At 47.2% G+C, this 26,108-nt stretch overlaps 1 protein-coding gene across 10 annotated transcripts in view; it reads right to left on the bottom strand.

Moving 5' to 3' along the window:
- Positions 1–26,108, bottom strand: part of PALM2AKAP2 (PALM2 and AKAP2 fusion) — a 385,911-nt gene that overhangs the window by 13,471 nt on the left and 346,332 nt on the right. For 8 of the 10 annotated variants that reach the window (XM_080669981.1, XM_080669983.1, XM_080669987.1 and 5 more), the window contains one exon: positions 13,392–15,768. In XM_080669981.1, coding sequence (XP_080526107.1) covers positions 13,392–15,768 — 2,377 coding nt within the window. Of the gene's footprint in view, positions 1–2,287; positions 2,527–13,391; positions 15,769–26,108 lie in introns of those variants that run through there. The other 2 variants (XM_080669985.1, XM_080669990.1) reach the window with 1 other exon arrangement.

The raw sequence follows: 26,108 nt of genomic DNA, 5'->3' as shown, positions 1-26,108 counted from the left end.
CGTGGACAGTCAGTGCTGAAGGACCTTTGAATGAGAACTAGGTTTGTTCTTCCCAGGTCACCACAGTCTTAATAGGCCAGCTTCATTCATTTACCTTACCTGCCACGGTGCTAAAGCATTCAGGTTTGAGACACCCCTGCCCAGCCCCCAAACCTTAAGGAATGAATGCCAACAAAGACAGCTTAGGTGTCATAGGAAAGGTGTGCACCAGACTTGGGAAAGGTGAGATGTGGACTTTGGAAGTGCCTTACGGGAATTTTCAGATAAGACCAGGTCAATGGTGGTGGGGTGTGGTGACTAGGCACTTTCACCAAGACCTTCTGCATTCCTCCCTCTTGGGCCATGCCCGGCCCTGACCTCGGCCTATCAAGGGGTGGGTTTTATCGCCATGGAGCCCCAAATGCACCTCTGAGAAGTTCCAATTATGCCCTTTGTGGGAGATGAAGGGTCTATGAAAAAGGAATGTGAAAAAACACGTGGGACCATTCAAGTCCAAAGTTTGGAAACTGCCAAGGTTCAAGGCCAGTTTCACCCCTTCTAGTGCCAAGCTGAAGGTGACTCATCTTTCTTCATCTTCTTCCCCAGACTTTTACCTTGACCAATGTCTTACAGGTGAAGTCTGTGGTCTGGGTCTCCATGGGGGCTGCTACAGCCTCTTTCTGGGCACAGCTGCTTTTGATGGGAGTTGAAAACCCTCCTAGAATTCAGGAAATCCAGGTTTTTATTTCTGCTCTTCCATGAATTATCTGTTGTAGGATATCTAATCCCGGGCTGATCATTAAGTTCTCCTAGCTACAAAATGAGAATTTTGGAAGAAGTTGTCTGTGAAATCCCTTCTAACTCAGACATTTTGCTATTCTACCAAATATATTTGGCAAGAAGATAGACCCTTATTGTGTAAAGAAAAAGTATGGCTCTCACATTTGACAATTAGGTGGAAAGTTGTTTTTCATACACAGAACAGGGCACTTTATCTGCAAGAGGCACCTTTACACTAGTAATTTAAGGAAACTCATTGTCTTGATCTCAATTACCCAAGTCATTTACAGAAAGTCTTTTGATACTAACAGCAAGGTAAAAATATTTCAAGTTTATCATGTCCGCTAGTAAGGACTTCCAGTTTTTATTAGGGAATGCTATAATGGCTCCCCATTGAATACATTAAACATTTATCAAGATTTTACCACATCCGCGTCACCTATCCTTCCTTCCTTCTAACACTGAAATATTTTAAAGCAATCAGGTAATATTACCTCTGCATACTTAAGATAGGTCTCTATAATTTCAGATAGACTCTGTAAATGAAGGTTTGAGAAACGATTTGGCACAGAGGTGAGCATGCAACACCTGGAGCCAGCCTGCTTGGGCCTGAATCCACTGCTTAGCAGCCAAATAACCCTGGGCAAGTCACTTACTGTTTTTCTATCCCAGGTCCCTCATCTGTAAAGTGAGTGTGATAAGAGGAGCTACCCCATACACTTGGGATAAGGACTAAGTTAATGTTTAGAACAGCAAGCATCCAATTTACCCAGTTACTATTTATTTGGAATCTCAAAGAATAAGGTCCCTAGAATGAGAAAGAGCAATTTTGTGGGTATTGTGCATAAAATGTTTGCAATTCTTCTAGAACTAGAAATAAACACCAAATCGCCGAGGTTGGTCGTCATTATTTTCCAATTGACCTCTGAAGTGTCCAAATTACCTCCCATCAGCCACTTCCCCAGCATTAAACTTCTAGAAAGCCTAAGTCTGTATTCCCTGCCTTCACCTTTTCACAAACACCATGGTCAGGCCTCTGCTTTAGGCACTTTTTTTATATTTCTGTGAAAGCCATTTTCCCTGCCTTCACCTTTTCACAAACACCACGGTCAGGCCTCTGCTTTAGGCACTTTTTTTATATTTCTGTGAAAGCCGTTTTCACATGCTGACTTGTATCATATCTGGTTGTTTAAGTTTCTCTTCTCCAGTAAGCTGTAAAGTCACCTAAGGATAGGGACCATCTCAATCATTTATGAACCCCTTAGTTCATCTGGATATGAACTGCATAAGGCAGGGCCTTGTCTGTCCTGGTCACTGCTGGATCCCAGCACCCACTGTGGTAGGACCTCACGTTTGCTGAAAGAAGCATTAAGGATATTATGAAATACACATAGCAGCCACTTATTCAATGCTTGTGGATGGGGACAGAATTCCCAATGGAGAATCTGAGGAAAGCGTTTAAATGTCTTCACCAAAGCACATGAACTCAAACAATTTTGGTCTACAGAATCACAGGCTCAATGGCTTTGAAGTAATAACCACCACATGTAAATGGCATTTTTATTAACAGTCTTCACATCTCTTGATCCTCACAATAACCTTGGGATGTAGTCAGGGTGGATGCCAGGACGTCTGTGAACGGTTAGACCATGGAGGCTCAGATGCTAATGCCAGATCAAGTTACATTAGCTGTTAGCAATCAGAGTTAGGTCTGGTCTGGAACCCAAATCATGTTGATTATGGCTAAATGACATTGATGGATGTAGGCTGAAAGAGAATTGCAAAGAGGGCATAGGGTTAGTATAGAGAAGTGGTCAACCATTAAACATTAGAGACATGCCTGCTTATGTCTTTGTATTCTAGACTTATGTCTTTGTATTGGTCCCTAGAGCAAGTTTTACCATTTATAGACACTAGAGGGAGTATGAGTAACAGCAAAAAAAAGTGGTTTAGCAGGTTTAGAGCAGCTACTTCCAAAGAGAAAGTAGTTGAGAGGTGTCAAATAGTCAAGACCACATCAGACCCACCGGAGGAGCTGTCATAGGTCCCCAAAGAAAGGAGACACTGCGCCCCATCCCCTTGGCCTCTCTGCTAGGCCCTGTGATCTGCAACCCCTTCCCCCGCCCCCACCCAGTATGGTTCAAACCATGCACTGCAATTCTGTGTCATGTTAGGAATTACACAGACAGCTGCGAAGCTGTAGAGCGACCTGCTCCACACCCACCTTCTTCCTCAGTCAACAGCCAACAGTCCTGGCAATTAGGATGGTGAAAAACGTCTAATGTTCTTCCCGCAGTGGGACACCCCAGACACCACCATTGTTTGGGCCTCTGGGATCATTACATGAATGTGACTCAAATGGTCTGTGCCTCAGGCCTGGAGAGTCTAGCTCATCCTTGTCTATGGTCTCAGGGACCCTAGAAATTTCTTAGCCCTGAGGACATACCCTGTTAGGATCCCCAAACAGTGATGGGTCATCTCAGGTGCTCATTGTCATGCATCTACCCAGCACTTCCCCAGTACCTCCAGGCTCCATCCCCACTGGCCTCATCAAAGCTTGCTCTCATGCTTGTTTATTCACCTGGTGAATGGCTCAATAGCTGATGACAGCTGGAAGTGAGCTCTATTTTCAATGACAAACATCCTGGGCTGAACACTCTACAGAACAGCTCTCCTGAAGGACCCCAGTCATGGTCCCTGGGAAACAACATGAATGGAAAGTGTCACACAGACTCCGGGCAGACCAGGTGGTCTTAGCCCAAGGCCGACACCTGATGTTGACAGAGCAGGGAGCAGGGACCACATGAGCTCTATGACAAGAGGAACCAGCGGAACAGAGCTAGGCTGGAATTCTGAGTGGAGGGTAGAAAACAATCTCGAGTTAATTTTATAAACATGATTTTGCTCAGACTATTGCACCTAGCGTAATTTTAGACTTAAGCTATTAAAGGTGGTTGAGGGTAAGCAGCTCCACTTGGCTGGGATGATTGCAGAGCTGTGTCTCCAGAACTGTGTCCAAAGGTAAGTTTTGTAAGATAGTACTCAATGCGTCAAACAGAGTCACTGGCCACAGAGGCCTGGGAAACAGCGCTGGTTAACGAAAGCTTTAACAACGAGAGGGAGATTTCTTTGCCAGAGGATTTCACCAAGGTTTTAGTGCTAATATGTTTGGGAATCTCCAATTCAAGGATGGGTGTATGGCATTTCTCACAGGTCTTTAACCAGAGAGCCTCACTTCATAGAACCCCTATCACAACCTAAGGAAACGTCTGTGGAATACCGTTTTCTAGTTTATACCAAACCAGCTCCCAAGGAACTTCACTAGTTCAGCAAATAAATGTGGGCCTAAAACTTCCACCATTGCATTTTTCAATAATTACATACGTGGAAACAACCAGGATATCTGACTCTAGGAGAATGGTTAAAGTGATATGGCTCGTTTATATGATGGAATATATAGCTAGCCATACAAATCATGTTTTAGTCAGAATTAGAAAAACAGTTAGGGACATGGGACACTATTCAAAATATATAAAGAGAGAAAAGCAAAAACAAAAAACAAACAGGTTACAAAATCAGATATATTGCAGTTGTTTTAAGAGTGCAGGCTCCAGACCTGGACTTCCTGGGTTTAAACCCTGTTTCACCTCTTATTAGTTGTGAGAAAGAAAGCAAAAGAGTATGCATTGCACATGGTACAAACCCCATCAGCCTGAGGTGAACAAGAGTAGGCAGGATAATGGCTCTCACAAAGATGCCTAAACACTAATCCCCCAAATCTGTGAATATGTTGCCTTATGCGGCAAAAGGACTTCGCAAACATGATTAAGTTAAAGGCTTTGAGTTAGGAAGACTATCCTAGGTTTTCCTGTTAGGCTTGATGTAATCACAAGGGGGACAGAGAGAGAGAGAGAGAGAGAGAGAGAGAGAGAGAGAGAGATAAATAGAGAGATTTGAAGATGCTATGCTGCTGGCTTTGAGGGAAGAAGGGGCCAGGAGCTGAAGGATTCAGGTGGCCTCTAGAACTGGAAGGAAACAAACTCTCCCCGAGCTTCCAGAAGGAACACAGTCCAGCTAAAAATTTGAATTTAGCCCAGAAAGACACTATCTTACTCTGCTTGAGCTGCCCTAACAAAATACCATGGACCAGGTGGCTTAAGAAACAAGAAACGTTTTTTCTCATGGTTCTGGGGCCCGGAAATCTGAGATCAGGAGGCCAGCATGGTTGGGCTCTGGTGAGAACTGTCCTTTCCTGCAGATGGCCTCACGCTGGGGGAGAAAGTGATTGCATTCTCTGGCGGCTTTGCTTCTAAGGGCACTAATCCCATTATGAGGACCCCACCCTCATCTCATCGAACCCTAATTGCCTCCTGATAGGCTCCACCTCCAAATCCCATCCACATTGGCAGTTATGGCTTCAACATATGAATGGGGGTGGGGTGGGGGGAGAGACAAAGTTCAGTCCATATCTGACATAGACTTCCAACCTCCAACAGGGGTCCTCAAACTTTTTAAACAGGGGGCCAGTTCACTGTCCCTTAGACCGTTGGAGGGCCGGACTATAGTTTAAAAAAAAAACTATGAACAAATTTCTATGTGCACTGCGGGCCCGGGACAGGCAGTGGCACCCGGCGGGCCGGATAAATGTCCTCGGCGGGCCGCATGTGGCCCGCAGGCCGTAGTTTGAGGACGCCTGCTAGAATTATAAGATAATACATCTGTGTTATTAAGCCGCTGTAATTGTGGTAATTTGTCACAGCAGCAACAGGAAACAAATACAAATGTAAACCCAATATGACTTTCATGCATATATGTACACAGAACAAAACAAGGCAGGCAATGGGTTAGCACTGAGAGTCACTTTGACTTTAGCATTATTCTCCATTTTTTCCCCCTACAATAAGCATGAATTGATTTTAAAATACAGTCATGCTCAGAAAAGTAGAGAGAGCTGCTTGCTTTAACCTTCTCGGACCAGACAGATCCACAGGCCTCCCCATGTCACCAGGCAGCACGCACCAGGAGAGCTGCGGAGCTGACACCTCCGCGGGGCCTCAGAGAAGCATGGCCTGGCACAGCGGCCCTTTCCGGCTGCAGCGCTGAGAGGCAGACCCAGGAGCAGAGAACTTCACCCCAAATCAGTAAGCGCTGTCTCTCATCGGGTGGAAGAGAACACTAGGAAATGTGAATTTGCGTTTCCTGTTTATTTATTATGAACAGTTAAAGCACTTCTGGGCCTGAGAAAGCAAGCCATGCCTTGGCTGGAGTTCTGGACTTCCCAAGCATGACGGATTTCCCTGGGGCATCCGCAGCAGGCCGTGCTGGCGAGGCGGGGAGAAAAACCCGCGGTCCTTCCACCCAAGGGAACCTGAGCGAGGGCTGCACGTCCTCAGAACACAGCTGTTGCCCCCCCTGTCGGCCCAAACGCGCCTCCTGTAGGAACAGGACTCCATTCTAAAGAGCCAAGAATTGTGGCTTCCAAAAGTTGAGAAAATTAATTTGGTCAAATATGAGGATTTTGGTGATTATTATATTCCATGGTGTCTTGAGATCTTAAATCAAAGAGCCTTTGTTTCTACACTTTTTCAAAAGCAAAGAAAAAGCCAGCACCCACTCATTTAAAAAACAAACTGAAGCGAACAAAGACGCCCACCAGATGACATGCCTGGGCCCAGGCCTCCTTCCATGATGACCTTTCTGTACGCGGCCCTGGGGCGAGGTCGCAAACATCAAAAACGGCCCACAGGTCATTGAAATGAGCTCAGAGAGAAATGAGCTCAGACCTGCATTTGCAATTTCATTTCCCCCTCAGTCAAAGGGAAGATCCTGCTGTCAGACCCCGAGTGTGGGTGTGGGTGTGCGTGTGGGTGTGCGTGTATGTGTGTGGCTTGTGCACCAGCAGCGTGACCCCCACTCTGAGAGCTGGTCCCTGTCCTTTCATCCCACGGAAGGCCCAGCGGTGGGAGAACATGGTGTTCTGAATCTCCACATTAGAAGCCGAGCTCAGAAATGAGAAATACCCTGCCTGGAGAAACACGACTGAGGAACATCCAAATAGCATTACGTAAAGGTCAGCGGGGTGTTGGTGAGCCGCTGATTGGGTCCTTCTTTAGGAACAAAACTGGAAGACGCAAACGCTAGAAGGAAAGAAGCTCTGCTTCCCCGGGGGAAGCCCAAAACAGAAAACATTTAATTGAAACAGAGAGTATAAAAAGTGGCCCGGCCGGCCGGCATGGCTCAGTGGTTGAGGGTCGACCTATGAACCAGGAGGTCATGGTTCGATTCCCAGTCAGGGCACAAGCCTGGATTGCAGGCTCAATCGCCAGTAGGGGGCATGTAGGAGGCAGCCAATCAATGATTCTCTCTCATCATTGATGCTTCTCTCTCTCTCTCTCTCTCTCTCTCTCTCTCTCTCTCTCTCTCTCTCTCTCTCCCTCTCCCTATATTCTCTGAAATCAGTAAAAAAATATATATTTTTAAAAGCATGAAAATCGTGGTAAATAGTAAATTCCCTTTCCAAGATCTTTTTGTTAAACACATCTCTACCAACAGCGTGGGCTTGACTGTGTGAAGATTACTCCCCGTAAAAGAAAAAAAAACAAAAGGGAGATGTTTTTATGGTAATACCTGCCATTTTATTGTCACCCAATGCACTCAACGATGGACTTTGTTTTTTTGAAATCATAGTTGGGTATTGAAAACTAATTCCTGAACTCAGATTTTGTAAGAGGAACTTTAATTCTAAGGAACAGTGAAAAAATCCCATCTAGAAAGCAATGTTATAATGCATATCCTGCCATTAATTTCTCCTGCAGTGGCAGGAGAATGACTCACAAGTAATCCTGCTAAGGTGGTCTATGCCTTTTCTTAAAACATATTGGTAACTAACAACAACCACAACCATAGTAACTCTGTTTGGGAGCCATTTGTGTGCCAGGCACTGTCCAAACCGATTGATGTGGCTGGTACTATTTTATTCCCATTTTACTGGCGAGGGAACTGAGGTTTAGACAGCTATGAAGCAGTGGAGTCAGGATTTGAGCTTTAGATAGAATTCCAGAGAAGTGGCTGTCACATTTAGGTCCATAATTTTCATTGACCAGCTTTTTCACATAAAGTGTGAATTTCTATCTGAGTAATGGAGGATAGCTCTCACGTCAGATGCATACATGTTTTGGGAAACCTCTGACGCTTACCTTCAAGCTCATGAGAAATACATTACACGAAATATAAATGTATCCTTTGGGGATCTAATGGTCTGTCCTTCACATTCTCCACTCCACCATCCCCGGTTCCTCCACCCCTAATGCAGCAGCTTCTTCACAAGATCAAACGGATCTGAAATGCCAGTCTCCGTAGGGAACACAGCAATCACCACGTCTGGTGAGAGGCACACTCATATCCTGCCCTGAACTCCCACAGTCATAGGGACATCCTGTTCCCCAGCCTGGCTTTGATTAACTCACATTTCTTACCAGGCGTAAAGCAGGGATCTTGCAAGAATTCGGTCCTTTGATTCATCTTTTTCTTTCTCAGCTTAAGACTGCATCTCTCTTTGCATGTGGTTAAGTCTGACTTTTCAGAAGCCCATCTCCTAATGTGGTACGTGGGGTAAAAGGCAGCCACAAGGACACCATGGGGTGTCCCCAGCAAAGTATAAGCCCCCTGGGAGCCAACCCAGACCCCCGGATATATCAGAAGACCCAGCACAGTGAGCAGTGACAACAGGACCCGCTCACAGAAGGGAATTATACTGGTGAGAAATGTGAGAACTTTTCCAAAGTTCTGCTTCCCAGAAGCCACGAGCACAGTCTTGTCACGGAAGAAAGGACAGGGGCCTTCTCAGGAGTGAGGCTGCAGCTTCAACCAGGGCAGCTGCCCTTTTCAAACCACTGAGTGGAACGTCCAAAAAGAACTGTGAATTCTGTAATCTGAGAAGTCCTGACTCATTACATTTCATTTCATTCATTCACCCCTGGCTTCACTCTGCTTCACGCTAGCCTTTTCTTACCCATTCCTTCCCAAGTATCATTTTTAAAAAATGAACATATTTTGGGGGCTCAGATAAATAAAATTCAGGGAGTTTCTGGTCCAAGCAGAAGGATCAATCTCCAAGAGCCAAGACCACCAGTTAACTAACTCAGGTGACCTCGCCCCTCGCCCCCCAACTCTCAACACATTTGGTTAATGGAGCAAACACTTATCCCTGCTCGTCCGCAAATTAAGAAATTGATTCCTTGCTTGAGTACCCAGTGCTTTCAAAGATTTCAGGGAATGAGCCTGTGAGGAGCAGATGGCTGCGCTTCCTCCTGGGGAATGAACTTTCAGAAAGAACTCGGAACAACCAGGCCAGACGCTGGGCTGCTGTGGGCTGTGCTAGTCCCTCCGTCATTGCTCAGATCTTTGGGCAGCACCAGCAATTTGGCCTATTGTAATTTGGAGCATTGGGATTTAGTTCTAAAAAAAACACACACACACAAAACAAAACAACAACAACAACAAGGAACCATTCTGGGTCACTGGGATACCACTGTCTCATGACCTCTTGAAGCAAACTCATCCACCCTGGCCACTGTATGCAGAGGATTCCAGAGCCACAGTAGAAAGACCGAGAAAATGCAGGGTCCAGGCCTAGGCCCCGGAAGAGGACAGAGGGAAACAGCTCAATCACTGTGGGTGGGAAAGGGGAGCTGTTACCACACACCTCATGGGCCTCAAGGGCATGCGGCAGGTCCAGCCGAGGGCAAGAAAGGGTGTAGACAAAATACAGACTCTGGAATCAAATGAACCTAGGTTTGAACCTGGCTCTGCCACTTCCTAGCTGGGTGACCTCGGCCAAGTTATTTAATCTCTTTGGGGTCTATATTAATTCTTAGAAAAGGAAATACTATTACAGGTCCATGATCCCTCATGCACAATTCCAAACTCCAGAGAAAGCTCTGAAAACCAAGTTTTGTCATAAATTATTTGGCAGCAAAACCTGACAGGAAGCAGCATGAGGTTCTTCTTAGTCTTTATTTTTTCCACTTAACGTAACCAACTCTTTTTAAGATTTATGGCAGAAATCTAATTTCATGAGGGGTGCTGCCCCAGACCCCCACCTCGGTGTGTTACATACGTGTATGCATTGCATTGCTTTTCTAGGTAACAGAATATACATTTTATGGCTTTTCTAAAATAAAATAAAAAAAATCTGAATATATCTGGCCTCAAGGGTTTTGGTAATTTGTGTTAAATCACAGAGGCCCGTTGTGGGATTAAACAGAAAATGTGTGTGAAATAAGTAGCAGAGGTCACAGCTTTAAGATCTTGGTAAGTCATAGCCACGATTAGCCTGTGTCACCAGAGAATGCCCAGGAAATAAGGTAGCAGACATACCCCTCACTGGGATACTACACATGGAACGAGTCACCAAGCTCTGTTTCATGAATATTGTGCTGACATCAACTTTTTTTTTTCTAGGACTTTTCCTTTGATATTTGAAGATAATGAAGGGGAAAGAAAAGAGACCCAGCCAATAATCTTTATAACAGAGTAACTATCATCACATGTGCATTGTTATTCAAACTAATAGAAGTTCAAACTTCTTGGAAATTTTATTTTTATAATTTGTACATCACTATCACATTTTTTCACATATTAAAAGAGATGGACAGACACTCTATCAGGGGTCTCAAACTACAGCCTGCGGGCCACATGTGGCCCGCCGAGGACATTTATCCGGCCCGCCGGGTGCCGCTGCCTGTCCTGCTTAGCAGCCGACTCATCCCGGGCCCGCAGTGAGCATAGGAATTTGTTCATAGTTTTTTTTTTTTTAAACTATAGTCTGGCCCTCCAACGGTCTGAGGGACAGTGAACTGGCCCCCTGTTTAAAAAGTTTGAGGACCCCTGCAAGTTATGGGACTCAGTATCACACTTTCTCCTTTACCACGCTCAATAATGTCCCATTTCTCTGGCAACTTCTCTGACTTAGCAGATCAATTCAACATCTGGCATGAAAATATAAACTATTTCAAAAACTAAACTTAAAAAAAAAAAAGGCAAACAAAAAAAACCCCCCTAAACTATTCACCTAGGTAACTGGGTTTCTCTGTCATGCCTAGAAGTTGGAAGTGAAACCAGGAAACCTAATAATAGACTACAGCACTAAAGTGAGAACTGTCTGCTGACACCCTAAATTTGAAAAGACATTTGAAAAGGTTTACTAGTACACTGTTAACTTCAATACAAGGTTTGGGTTGTCCTCCCAGACTCCCTCCTCCAGGGTATCTTCCAGCGGTAAGTGGGTTACACCTTCAAATCCGGCTTGTACACCTGCCGGAGCCCTTCCTTTACGCTCTCCTTCTAAGTACCATGCACAGGAGGCGCACGTGTGTTCATTCTTGGGAGCATGGCCTCTTACCTAACACATGTCATTCATCAAGTTGGCGGCATGCCTTCAGAAGTGCTCATTCAGAGGAAGAGCTCAATAGAAGCTGGTGGAATGAACTCACAAAAGCAGGAAGACTCTGAGTCCATCAGTTCATGCATGAAGGCAGGACAGCTTGGAGATGTGTAGAGATAATTACCCTTCTGAAAGTCCTCATTGGCTTCCGACCGACCAGGGGATAAAGTATAATATCTAAAACCTAAATGTTGTCTGGCTCCAGTCAATTTTGCTTTGTTTTAGATTTCTTCCTCTAACCCACCCAGACCTTCTATAAACACCTCAAATGTGCCGTGTTCTCTATTCCTTTTGGGCCTCTATGGGTGCTTTTCCTACACAATTGTTCCTGGAATAATTTCCTGCACCCCTGAACCTAAGCTCTCCCTTAGTTCAAAGTGGAGAAGTTTCCCAAGAAAGGAAGACGTCCCTTATCCCCCAGGGAGGTGGTCTTCTGTGTTGTGTGCTCCCAAGGGTCTCCGTGCTTCTCTGTCATGAAATTTCCACCTCTGTTTGGGGTTGCTTTTCTTCCTGAACTCTAAGTTTCCCAAAGGCAGGAACTGCCTTGTTCACCTCTGTATGAACAAATGTAACACAAACCCTATTTATGTAGAACTTATTCCTTCCTTTAAACATCACACGAGAATCAATAAGATAAAATTCCCAGATGTTTTTTCTAATAATTTTTCTTTGAAAATGACTATATCCTTTTAAAAATAGAAACCTTATCATCCTCCATCTTTGAAAGAGAGAAACTAAAAGCAGAAACATAGATTCCTTCCCAAATCGTTCAGAATAAAAAAGTTATTTAAACTTGGCAACTTTTCTTTAGGTTGAAAATTATTAACGAAAAGAGTTCCCTTGAATCACTGTTGATTTGATGGAAGCCAAGTGTCCAGATAGTGTTAAGAATTGGAAGCACTGTTAGAAGAGGTCAGTGGGGGATAGAAGGAGACATATGTAATAATTTCAACAACAAAGATTTAAAATATACATTAGGGTAATACTTTGAAATTATTTCTGGTGAAGAAACAGTTTTTTCCTCCCCAGTCTATTTCGGGCCAATACTTTTTAAAACTACAAAGTCCCACACTTGGATTTGAGGACAATATCAAATTGCTACAAGAGTTTCCAGAACTTACTCTCACTGTCCGTATTTATGTCAGCACAGTCCCATAACAAACATCTCACAGACTAGCTGAGGCCACACTGTCTGCAGTATCTCTCCATGATCGGATGTGTGGGCCTCCAATTGCAATCATATCCAAATGGGAAATAAAAGCTACTGGTCTACATCGTTACTCATAATGGTAGCAATAATAATTACCATATCATTAGCATCGAACATCTATACCAGGGGTGGGCAAACTTTTTGACTCGAGGGCCACAATGGGTTCTTAAACTGGACCGGAGGGCCGGAACAAAAGCATGGATGGAGTGTTTGTGTGAACTAATATAAATTCAAAGTAAAGGAGCGGAGGGGAGAGCAAGAGAACCCTCTGCTCTTTCGGCTCCGCGGGCCGGATAGAACAGCCGTAGTTTGCCCACGGCTGGAAAGTATTCAAGAAAGGGACTGCCCAGGCAATGAGAGGGGATGAAAGACCTGCCTTTTTATCTAGCAACTCAGTTTCTCTACATGGATCATAGAACATGAACAGATGAGACCACCCCTGATTCCAAAACAATTGCTTTGTGAGGATGAAAAGCAAAGCCAATCATAGAGAAGACGGACAAAAGCATCTTCTAGGGGTCAATCTGCAACACCAAGTCATGCCTGTCATTGTTGGAAAGGGACCTCGCCTCAGAAGGGCACATCCCCCAAAGCAGATGGGTTGATTTAACTACAGACACTAAGGGTCAAGCTGTTGACTCCAACGGTCCACATGGGCCCCACCCAGTCACTCCCATTGCCAAGAAGCAGCCCCTTCAAATAAAAGAGAACAATCCTCTGCACTAAACCAAGACCAGAGCAGAATAATGAGACAGACCTACTGCATTCCATTCCTCTGGGAAATGGCTAACACCATCCAGGCTCAGGGTTCCTCCAGAGGACGCTCTGACACTCCCGTAGCATGAACCAAATGCTGAAGTCCCCGCGCTTGTGTAGCCTGGACACGTATTCCAGCCACACACAGGAGGATCCGCATAGACACCTGTAAGCTGAAATCCACCGATAACACCTGCCTCTGGTGGGCGGCGCTTCGCTTACCTGGAGCGGTTTTGTAGCACGATGTTCGGGAGGGCAGCGACAAGGCGTTCTTTGCCCTGGAACTCTGGGTACTCTGCAAGACTTGTCTCTGCCTCTTCAGCTCCTCTTCCCTTTCCTGGGCTGCTCGGATCTCTTCCTCGATCATGGACAAAGTCCGCTGCTTCCTTGACCTCAGCTTGAAGGGCCCAACCATCACGTCAGACTCTTGAGTGGCCAGGAGCGAGGCTGTGCTTCTCAGCTCCGCGGCCTCTGAGTACTTGCTGAAATAGCTCCCTTCTGGTCTGGTCTCCTCCATGTTTATTGGGCCACTGGGCTGCACTGCGGGCGGTGGGGAGGAGGGTCCCCGTTCCCTGAGCACCCTGTCTTCAGCAGGCAGGATCTTTGGTAATACATCCCTTTTCTCTTGAACAGGAGAGGACACCTGAGGTGGTTCAAACATGCTCTGAGGCTTCTCTGAGCGAGGAGCCCCAGTCCCGGCTTCCTCTAGAGTTGCTTTGGGTCTCTGTTGTTCCGCTCCACCCTTGTTGGGTCCAGACCCAGCTCTATCCACTTGCTCGGCTATGGCTTGTTGAATGGCATTTTGAACCAGGAGACCAGCCTGATATTCCAAGGGGTCATCAGCCGACGGAGAGTCTCCCAGCGTGGATGAAGGGGAGTAGAAACCGTGATCACTAAATGACTTGGAGACACCTTCCCCTCGGCCTTCTGAGGGGTTGTCAGTCTGGGGAGTCTGGGGCAGAGAAAAATCAGCCAGTGAATTTTCCTGGAGGGCGTTGGCTGTTTCATTGGAGGCCCCGCTGTCGCTGATGTTGTCCATGCTGAAATCATTGGACAGGGTCTCCAGGACAGTGGTATCCTGGGACCTCACTGACAATTCATCCAAACCAGAGTCAAGCTCCTCCTGGGTCAGAGAGACATTGACAGACCTTGAAAACTGATCCAAAATGCCAGGGTCGTCATCCTTGACCACAGTGAGGACGGCCCTGGCACTTGTGAACTCTCCATCCTCTGCCCACAGTTTGGATAGGGGGCCGCGTTTGGAGGGCTCACTGTAGGGCCCTTCCTTCCCCTGAGGAGCTGCGCTGCCCTGGCCTCCTCCCGGAGACTGGCTCTCCAGGGCACAGGGGGCTTTCTGCCCCTTGGCAGCCGATGTGCCACCGTCTTCTGCAGGACCCCCGAGGGAAGCTGGTCTTGAGATGGTCAGTGGCTTGTCTGACAGAGGCCTATAGAAGGGCTTGATGGAGAAGAGCCTGGGGTTACTCTGGCCCTTGGCCAATGGTTGCCTGGAATTCTCCATGAGCTGGAACTGTTTGCGAGCAGCAGAGAAATCGATCTGCTCTGTGACGATGTCCTCCTTCGTCTTTGCAGTCATGCCGGAAGGTTCCCAAGAGGAGGCGGGGGCTGTGCAGAGCTGCGGCGGGGGCTGCTGCTGCATCAGCAACTGCTCCTGCTGCGCCCTGCGCTCTTTGCGCTCCTTGTACTTTTTGTGTGACTCCAGATGTTCCTCGTCCAGCTGCTCCTCGATGGACTTTTCCTGGGGCGGATTCCACCATTTGGCCGCGATGCCAGGATTCTTCTTCATGGCCTGACTCCGGATGAGTTCTCGCCTTTCCTTCTCCAGCTCTAGGATCTCTTCCGTAGGCCTCACTTTTCGGACACAGTATTGTTCTTTCTCGTCGTCCTCAAAGAGCTTGGAGGGCTTCTTGTCCTCGTGGAAGGCACGCAGCTCAAACTTGGCTTCCTTCTTCAGCGTGGTGAGCGTGAACTCCCCATCTCGGGATGAGCACCATGAGCTGGTGGAGGAGCTGGGGCTCACGGGTGCCTGCAGGCTGTCCCCCAGCAGATCTCTGGGCTGGTCAGGGGAGTGGCCGTTTGCTCTTTCACCCTCCGCCATGGTGTCAGAGTTGCTTTTACTGAGCTCAATGTGAGGCGGCACCTGCCTGCCGGCTGCTCTCTCAGTGGGTTCCGGCTGGACGGCTGTGTGGGCAGGTGGGCTCGGGCTGCCCACCAGGATGGCTGCGCCAGGCTCCGGTGAGGACGTGCCGTTGTAAGTTCCGTCCGCAGATGAATCGCAGCAGTTGGCCTCCAGCACCTCATCTAGATATCGGATCTCACTGGCCACATCATTATCCAGAGATTCGTGGTGATCAGCGAGGAGGCCATTGTGGGGGGGCGAGTAGAAAGGGGAGGGGTGCTCTATGGAATGTGGAGCAGAGGTGATTCCAGGAACACTTTTACATTCTGCAACAGAGACCTCAATTTCCATGTTTTTGTGATTTGAGGGAAGAGGGCTGATCACAGCATCCAGGGGGTTGGCACTACAGTTGTCCCTCTCGTGTTTTAGCCGGATATCATCCTCGGAGAGCTGGGGAGGCTTCTGGAAAAAAGAGGAAATGAAAGGCAGGGTTAGACACCACATCTCTTATGGATGTGAAGACTGAGACATTAACTAGTAACTAACAGGAAGGGACATTGAAACAACAATGACAAGTCGTCTTGAATGGAGATTTCCCTTCCAACAATGCCCCACAAGCTCATGTTGTGGTGGTGACAGTACCTACCCCTGTCCATTTCACAGATTCCATCCTGTTTACCAGGTGTCCACAGAATGTTCAATCAATGCTAGGCCCATTTTTTTTTTTTAATTTAAAAGTAAATTAGGGCCTGGCCAGTATGGTTCAGTGGTTGAGTGTCAACCCATGAACCAAGAGGTTCCCAGTTCAATGCCTGGTCAGGGCACATGCCCGGGTTGTGGGCTCCATCCCCAATGTGCAGCGTGCAAGAGGCAGCCGATTGATGTCTCTCTCTCATCGATGTTTCTATCTCTCTAGCCCTCTCCCTTCCTCTCTCTCTAAAATCAATAAAAACTTATTTTAAAAATAAAAAATCATATAAATTTAATTTTAAGAAAAGTAAATTAGGACTCAGATCATTTGAAGACATACTCAAATATCTTCCAAAGTACAAGACATTATATAGCAGTTGTACCAGTCTTGCAAAATAGTCACAGCAAATTATTGCACAAGTGTAACAGCAGTATATGTGTGTCCCCAACTGTAAAAAGAAGGTCCTTCTACACGAACAAACCTTGAAAACATATGATTCTCTGCCAAATGCAATACAATTATTCTAGCCGGGCGAAGTAAAGACCTTGCCCACATTGATCTCCTGTAGCCAGCAGTGTCTGAGCCTCCCTCCACTGCATTTCCCAACAACACTTGTTTGGCTCCTCATGTCAGCCCGCCTCTTTGTCCTGGACGCTCCACAGTCCAGTGTTTGACAGAGGACGAGCAGATGCCCTGACAGCTTTCTTTGTTAGAACTTAAAAATTACAACAGTTCTTTCCAAGGCATACTTTCTGAACTAGCAACAACTGTTCCAATGCAAAATTTCACAGCACATGTTTGCAGTGTCAAAAAACTACCTTCACCTTTCAGTCAGAAATCATGAAATCTATTCATTAGGTCTTCTGTGATGTATCCAACTGAGGCTTTTACAATGCTAATTATTGGTTAAGGCCAAAGTTTGCAGTCCCCGTGTACTGTGAGATGGTTCTTTTCCAACACATTTAAAAGTATATATTTAGACACTGGAGGGTGTGAACGGGATAGAGGCTCTCCTTTCTGTCAGTTACTTGCGTCCCGCCTCTTCCTCTTCTTTCCATAAGACATCCTGACCAGCTGACAGCTATTCTGGGAAGACAGGTATCAATTTAGAAAGTCCTTCCAGACCATTCCATCCTCTTCAGGGAGCAGCAACTCCAAGCTCTAAACCCTGATCAGGGTAGAAATACTTCAAAGAAACAAACAGCTTTGCAGTATTGATTCACAATCATGCATCAGAGGTCCCAGAGCCTAACCAAAGAGCAAACTCCTGATTCCTATTCTCAGCAGGAAGAATTCGCCTTCATGCAAGAAAGCCCGGTGTGATTAAAGCCACCAGTGACTACACAGGTAAATGAAAATGGGCTGGAAATCCCATGGTCCGAATTTGGCAGGAGTCTGGGCTGACATCATTAAATGACGTCTTGTTCAAACCAACAAATGCTTATGGCTCCCTTTGAAGATCAGAAAGACCAGAATTTTCTCTGTGCTTCAGATAATGTGAACCTGATTCCAGATTCAGAGAAAATACATATTCAATAAATGCACTGGAAAATCCTTTCTGGAATAAACTATGCCCCAATCAAATCAAAACAAAAACAAGAAGACACGCAAGAACCACCAAACTGGACTTTCCAAGGTCAGAGAAAACCTAGGGTGGTAAGGGACCCATGGGAAATCATTGGCTGTCCCTGCTCACACTTCCGGTGGAGCCCTCACAGCGTGGCACGATACCTGTCTTCCCAGAATAGCTGTCAGCTGGTCAGGGTGTCTACTCTACCATTTACTTTAAAATACTTGGGCAGAGAATGCCATGCAGCTGTGTGTGTGTGTGTGTGTGTGTGTGTGTGTCTGAAATTAGTTTAAATTCTATTCCAGGAGCAGACAGCCATCCTCATCGGGAATATACGTGCCAACAGTGGTCAAGCAGGATCTACTCTGGAATTCCATGTCCCACGGGAGGCGGCTTCCTTCCTCCAGTAGTTGAGCTCTCTTTAACTCCCACAGGACCCCCTGAGGCTTTGCTAATTGGCATAATTAAGGTGAGAAAATGAATTTATCTGTGAAATTAATGGCTTGTCAATTAGCATAATAAATAAGCTGTTAGAAAATGGTGGTGTTCAAATTTGTGGATTGGACATATTTTGCAACCTTCTATGAGTAGGGTCTATAAACAGAGTGAGCACTTTGGCTTGTACACCCGTAGGAGTGGTGCATGAAGTCTGAGAACTAAACAGCCCCAGGCCCAGCCTTTGGTTCAGAGTTTGGTGGTTGTTTAACACCCACTATGGAGTAACAATCCTGTCTTCACGCCAGGTGCGGTTGCAGCATCTACAATCTACCAGAGCTGAGACTTCTTTGAGGTTAGAGACAATAGTTTTACATGTACTTTTACAAATGTCTATTTAATAAATATCTGCATGAGCGCCAGAATTTGATCTAAGACATACCTATTCTTATTCCTTTTGCCTGCTTCCCCGGTAAGTTTTGTCCTTCTACCCAATACAAGCAGCTGGCTTTTGGGGGGAAGTGGTGCAGAGCAGATATTCGAGGTAACCTGCTGCTCTCCATACTGCTGGCATTACTGGAATACACGTTCATACATGATCAACCCTGGCTCTACTTAATTGGTTCAAGTAGTGACAGGCAGCCAAGACGCTGTGATTGTCCTGTTTCACTTTTACTATGACCTGGTAGCCAGGTTGCATCTAAAGCTGCCATTGCTAACCCAAATGTGTTTGTCCAATAATTATGTAAAGCGCCCAGCCGGCGTGGTTCGGTGGTTGAGCGTCAACCCATAAACCAAGAGGTCCCCAGTTCAATTCCTTCCTGGTCAGGACACATGCCCAGGTTGTGGGCTCGACCCCCAGTAGGGCGCATGAAGGGGGCAACTGATCAATGATTCTCTCTCATCATTGATGTTTCTTTCTCTCTCCCTTTTCCTTCCTCTCTCTCTCAAATCAATAATAATTTAAAAAATTCTACTTAAAAAAATAAATAAAACATTAGAATAAGAGTTTTACAGAAGCCCAGGGATTTTTCCCAGGATCGCCTGGCTAGTAAGTGGCACAGCCAGGACCTGAAGGCCAGTTCTTCCTAGCCTAGTGCTTCCAGAGGTATGCTCAGTGGCGGGAGGTTTCCAAAAGGACAGGGAAAACGTCAGGCGGATGGCTTTAAAGAGCATGCACTTGGCTTTCTGGGTGACCCTTTGCACACTTGACTCTCTAGAAGTCACATGAGACTCGTGACCTGGCATCAAAGACCCCTTTCTTCTCTTTATTCAGAACCGGCCAGAGACAGGCTCCCTGGAGATTAGTATCAGCTTCTACCTTCTGCTCTACCTGCAGGACCCTCCAGCTAGAAAGGGGGTGCTGACTTCCCTTTCAGTCCGGGGACTTGACCCTTGGGACTGGCCTTTAAGGCAGGTCCCCTGCTTGCTCTGATGACAAAATATTAAAATCCCAGTCATCGCAACAGATACCGTGGAAAAAGGCTGGGATTCCTTCCCTGCACCACAGAGTGCCCGGCACGGGTGAGATTCTAGAAGCCTGTTTAGTTTGCACAGAAAATGCATCAGGTCCTGACACCTGGCCAGCTGAGGCCGGTGGCCAGCAGTGTGCCCCACAGGGCTCCCGGGGGCCTACCGCTGGGTGCAACAGGACAGAAGAAGAATGCACTTTCCTTTGCAGATCTGGCTGGGCCCAGGGGACACCAGGAAGATGTCCTTCACTATAAGGACAAGCATGAAGCTGAAGCTTCTACTCATGCCTGCTGTGTTCTCAGCTTCCCAACTTGCCCATCATATGCTGGCCATTACCTCTTGACAATGTCTATTACCAACTTTGACCTCTTTGGCTCATGCAGTGTGACCCAAATTATTCAAACATCAGGCGCCTTCTGTGCAACCAGGTTTCCACACTCTGAATAACCCAGATTACTTCCTCCTCCAGCACAATATTTAAATTAGAAACCCTTTCCCCCAGGTAATAGGTGACCTGATCCTTTAATCCAGTTATTTTTAAGTTCCACCAAAAATACACTCACTCTTGGCCTGGGAACAGAGACATGGCTGTGAAATAAAACTTCCTCACAGCTGTGAAGACAGACAGTGTCTCTATCCCCTCTTCCCCCCACCTCTCTTTCCTAAGTTGGGTTTTTAGTACACAGAGCAAAACTGCTTTAGGCAAAAAACTGGTTCTACTGGCTGTTCGCGGCAGGCTTTAGAATGGTACTGACAGGACGGAACTTCAGCTGAAGTTCCATCACCAAGGCAATGGGAGGAGGGGGTACAACCTGGGTGATGGATGATGCTCAGACACCTGCTTGCAAGATGCCTACTTAGGTATGCTGAACCTCAACAGCCTTGAGGGAAGCAGGGTAGAGCTACAAAGTCAGGAGGTCTAGGAGAGACAACTCATCACACCAAGGGAACCTGAGGAATGTGGGAGGGGAGCACAGAGGCTAAAGAGGTCAAAGTGCATTCCTGCAAGGATAAACCAGCAGGAGAACGTGCAGAGAGACAAGCCCTGTGCCTGGGGCCACGGGAGGTCCTGGGAATCATGGGAGGTTCCGGGGGCTCTGAGGTGGTCCCCTCTTTGCAGCAAGGAGCTTACTGCCTTGAGGGAGGAAGAGAGTGCCAATTCACATCAAGAGAGCAAACAGCAGAGAGCACAGGAAGCATTGTACAGTAATGGGAAAGAAAATTCCAACCCTGTGCCATGGTGCCAATTGTGCAGGCTGAGGGGAGTTTATGAAGGAGCTGGGAGCGCCAGTGGTCCTCAGCAGCTGGCCTGCAGCAGCTCTGCTTCCCCCGCCACCACCACCACCCCTGCTGAAGACTGCAGGCTGGGGAAGGAGCTGGGAGTCTGAGTGGGCCCCTTCCACCCGCCCCTATAGACACAGAGAGTAGGAATGTCTGAGAATGACTTGACTTGCTTCAGGCAAAGCCTTCAGGACAGGAAGTGGAGGGTAGAGGTGATAACCTGGGCCACATTCCAGTTTTAGGCCCGCCTTTCCGCTTCCACCCCCAGCTTCCACCCCCAGCAGCGCTGCTTCCCGCTGTGGGACCAGGGGCTGTGTTGGTCATGGGAAGCCGGAGCCCAGCCACATCCCAAGAAGGACAGAGACCCCACCGGCTGATGGAGGGCAGACTTAAGACCCCAAGCACTCCAGACTAGTTACAGGCTAAATTTAGACCAGGCAGGCTTGGGTTAACTCTGTGACACTCCCCCCCCCCCCCCCCCCCCCCCCCCCCCGCTTAAAGGGCACAAAATACTAACAAAACCTTTTGGTTTCCCTCCCACTAACCTCCTGCTTTGAAGCAATTACAGCCCAAAGTAACAAGGGCAGTTCCAGTCCCTACAGACCCAGCCTCTCTTCCCCAGCGCTCCCAGGACATTGGTCAACATGGCAGGCACCACCCTGCTATTCCCTCCGGCTTATGCCTCAGGTACAGGCTTGAAGACAGGATGAAAAGACTTCTGAAAACCCCTTTCACTGGAAACAAGGCTCCCCTGTCTTGGCTCGCTCTCCTGGTGGAGGCAAACGGTCAATTTGTACCATAACGGCGTTTCCCCAGCACCACAGCCCGCCTGATGAATAGCAACCCTCATCGCTGCTGAAAAGTCACCGGCTCACATGGCAGGCTGCGCACATCTGGAACATGTTAAGGTGTGGTTTGATTAGCACATTTACAGCTCGGGCTTTCTGTGAAAGAAACTGAAGATGGTGTGTGTGATGGGGGTGAGAGGTGGGGAGGGGAGGAAAGGAAGGAAACCGTGGCCTTCCTGCAGCCACTGGTGAAAGGCGTGTTTCTTTCGGTTCCTCGGCGGTCCACTCCCGACAGGAGTGATTGAGAACCGCGGGAAGGGCTCAGGGTCTCCCCGGCATGAGGTGAGAGATGCTGCATTTCAGCTCCACAAAAGCCAGCCTTTGCTTCCTCCTCAACGTGATACACGCCGTGCTCTACCGAGGGGTCCCCAGAGGCTCTTCTCCCCAAAGGCCTTTCCACTGTGGGGCTACCTGGCAGGGCAGTCCCGACCTCCAGAATAAACCAAGATCAAGGCCACGGAGGCAGCGCTGGCTCCTGCAGCCCGGCACTCCTAGGGGACGGATTCTGCTGAAAGCAAAAGTAAGCCCCGCTTTGGTTCTTAATAACCAAGCTGCGTCCCTCTTGGTTTTAAGATAGTTCAGGGTCTTGGGTTCATGCCTGGCCAACTAGGAAAGGCAGAGAGCCGAGGCTAAAAGACAAAACCAACCCACCACTATGGGCCCGGCAGGATTTCACTACACTGAGGGAGAGAGCCAGGAGGAAGGAGAAGACGGTGCCAGAAGCTTCTGGTGAAGCCTTTGTCCACCGTGACTCTGTACATACAAACAGCGCCAATGAGGTTCCCTACAGCAGACAGGCACACACACTCCCTAAAGAGCCCGAGATCACTGGGACCAGGGAGACCTCCACGACGTGGAGCTGAAGGCTAGTTGCAGACTAAATAAATACAACGCGCTAACCAGAAAACCAGTGACCAGAATCACTGGGTCACTTGGTTCTGCTCTGGAAAAGGACACTCTGACACTGACACACACACACACGCACACACACACACACACACACACACAGTTGCACAGACACACTCACACACCACCTTCAAAGCATCATCTGCCACAGATGACATATCTGTGCACGCACTGCATGTGAAGTGAGGAGCTTCCCCTTTGTCCTTTAGCATGAAAGCTGGAGTTTTACAAGATTTGGGGGAAAAAAAAAAGAGATGCTAGTGGCCAGTGTGACCTCGGCTGCCCACTCTTTCTCTAGCAGGAAAGGACTCCACAGCACAGCACTGCAATCCCAACTCTTCAGCCTCCAAAGGAAACCTCCTCCTTCCAGATGAGAGAGAAAAGACAGCAAGATAAGTCAGCAGACTCGGCTTACCCTGCCCAGAGCGAGCACCTCACCCGGCCCCGTCAGAACTGCCTCTTTTCCAGACAGATTCCGGCGCACTGGCTCAGCTGGACAAATTCCTACTGAGCCTGGGACTGAAGCCTGTGATGTCACAGCTGGCCCTCCCTCTGCTCCCTAAAAGGCCATTCACACAAAGAAGGACTTCACCCCCTTCCAAGAGGCCTGGCCCCTCCCTCGCTGTCCGCAGCCGGGAGGGCAGAGGCTCCCACAGCTCAGGGCTGAGTGGGGAAGGCCGGTGCCGATAAGAGCCAGTTCCAGGCGTCTTGAGTCAGAGACAGGCCTTGGATAAGCAGGGAATTAATACCCCGGTGAGGTTGAGGTAGCAAAAAACCTGAAAGAGCCTGACGATGCAGTTAAATGAACATTTTAAATGAACATTTTGGGACAGAAATGCTCACTGTAGAAAAGAAATTCTTCCACTTGGAGTAGTGAACACACAAAACAATATACAGATGATGTATTATGGAGCCTATATAACTTTATTAACCAATGCCACCCCAATTCATTCAATAAGAAGGAAATCAACATGAGATTTTAAAAACTAGTTATTCATCCTCCCTCCACTCAGAGAAAAAGTTAATATTTTATTGCATTCCATGTGGTCTCCTTTTTAAAATGCGTATTTATATTGTTGAGACCAGACAGCATATACATTTTTGTTGCCAGCTTTTTTTTGTACTCCACATTATCTCACAAGCAGTCTTCGTGTCCTCTCATGGTCTTTGTAAGACATATTTTAAATGGTTACGTGATGTCGCATAGAAGCGGGACAGAAGAATTTGAAGTCAGGGATGAGCGCTCTCATCACAAGGACTGTCTGGGGACAGTGGCTCCACTTTTTCCGCCACAAAGGAAACATCTTCAGTTGCCTTGGGTAGACGCGAGTGTCACAAACACCTCTCTCTCTCTTTCCCAGGCCAGGCCCCCCAGCACCACACATGAAGGCTAACGAGTGTTGATGCAAACTCCGACTGGCTCCCAACGCTGGCCCCCGGCTCCACCCCTCTTACCCCCAACTCTGGGTTGACCTGGAAAATTCGGGGCACAATTTGGGGTCTGGCTAACCAGGAAGTCAATCAGAATTCTAAATCCGTGCAGGGCCATGAAGAAGTCATTTTCTTCAGTGAGATTTTGGAGAAGACAAGAGAATTGAGATTTATAGTGAAGTGACGAGGAAGAGGAGGACAAATGTCAATTATAGTCCGGCCGGACTAGCTCTTTGGGGTGGGTTGGGAGCAGTTTGTCTTGGTCAAGCAGGTGAGCAGCCCAAAGATGGTGGCCGGGTCCCTGTGGCCTGCAGGTTGGCCCACCACGCAGGCCTCCTGGGACCTCCCCGAAAACACAGTTCCAGGAAGGAATAATCAGAGTGGATGGAGCCTAGGAAGGCCCGTTGGAAAAGGAAGCTAAAAGTATGTATACTTTACAACTATTTACCATGCCTAAGCAACTTTTTAAAAAATATGTTTTTATTGATGTTTAGAGAGACAGAGGAAGGGAGAGAGAGAAACACTGACGGGCTGCCGCCTGCACACCCCCCACTGGGGATGAAGCCCCAAACCCAGGCATATGCCCTAGCTGGGAATCAAACCTGTGACCTCGTGGTGAATGGGACGATGCTCAACCAACTGAGCCACCCTGGCCAGGGCCTAAACAACATTTTTAATATGCTGGAATTTATGAAGAACTACCCGGGAAATCTCTCAGTGATTGAGATGGTGACACCAAATCACCAGGGACTGTGTGGAAACGGAATTGATGTGCCCTTTGGAATAACTGGAATGTTTGGTTGTACAGCCAAAGGCATTTCAAGATGCTACTTAACAGTCTAAAGGAAAATGAGGTGGAAAAAAACAAATAAACACCAAGGTGGCGTTGCTCTGCTCGAGAAAGATGAACCAGGGCGGGGTCTTGCAGGAAGAGGTGCCTCCAACCAAGAGGCAAGAGTGATACCCAGGACCCGCTACATACTCAGACCCCATGAGGAGGTTGCTAAGAAAATGGTTGCGATGTGCCCTGTTCACAAGAGAGAAAATCATATATACTCTGAAAGTACTATTATCTGAAATTATATATACTCTGAAAGTACTATTATCTGAAAGTACTATTATCTAGTAGGCATGCTTCTGACTGGAGACTGAGGCGCTACCATTCACCACACACATGTATGCACACATACATGTATACTGTTATAGAATGAATTATGTCTCTCCCTACCCCGTCTCACATTCTATATGTTTAAGTCCTAACACATACCTCCTCATAATGTGATCTTTTTTGGAGATAGGGTCTCAAGTAATCAAGTTAAGTGGTCATTAGGGTTGGCCCTAATACAATAGGACTAGTGTCCCTATAAAAAGAGATTTAGACACTGGCTGGGTGGCTCAGTTGGTTGGAGTATCGTCCCATACACCAAAAGGTTTTGGGTTCAATTCCTGGTCAGGGAACATACCCAGAATGCGGGTTCAATCCCTGGTTGGGGCATATATGGGAGGCAACCAATCAATGTTTCTCTCTCCCCACCTTCTTCTCTCTCTAAAATATATATATATATATATGTATATGTGTGTATATATATATATATATATATATATATATATATATATATATTCTTGGGTGAGGATTTTTTTAAAAGAGAGAGATTTAGACACAGAGCCACACCTAAAAGGAAGACAATGTGAAGAGACAGAGAGAAGACAGCCATCTATAAGCCACAGAGAGGGGCGATCCCTCCCGACAGCCCTCAGCAGGAACCAACTCTAAGCACACCTGGTTTTTGTATTTCTAATCTCCAAATTGTGAGACCATAAATTTCTGTTGTTTAAGCCCCTCAAAGTGTGGTACTGTGTTATTGTAGGACTTGGAGCAAAGTAATGCACACACTCACACAGACCCACTCACAAATGCACATGTGCTTGCACATAGACGCACATACAGAAACACACACTTGTACACAGAAACTCATAAATGTACACACATACACCTGTACACACACCTCCCTCCAGCTACACAGAGACGGGTGAAGTTTAGAAAACAATTCTGTGGCCAAGGCGCAGGCAGGTGCTCCAGAAAGTGGCGCACCCTCCGCGGCAGAGGGAGAAATCCAACCAGCAAGGTGGCTTTAGGCTGCCACAGCACCCACACAGCTGCCCACGT

The sequence above is a fragment of the Plecotus auritus genome (assembly GCF_963455305.1).
Source record: "Plecotus auritus genome assembly, chromosome: 5".
In the NCBI taxonomy this organism is placed as follows: domain Eukaryota; kingdom Metazoa; phylum Chordata; class Mammalia; order Chiroptera; family Vespertilionidae; genus Plecotus; species Plecotus auritus.
The sequence above is the reverse complement of the archived record's forward strand: the minus strand, read 5'-3'. Positions and strand labels throughout refer to the sequence as shown.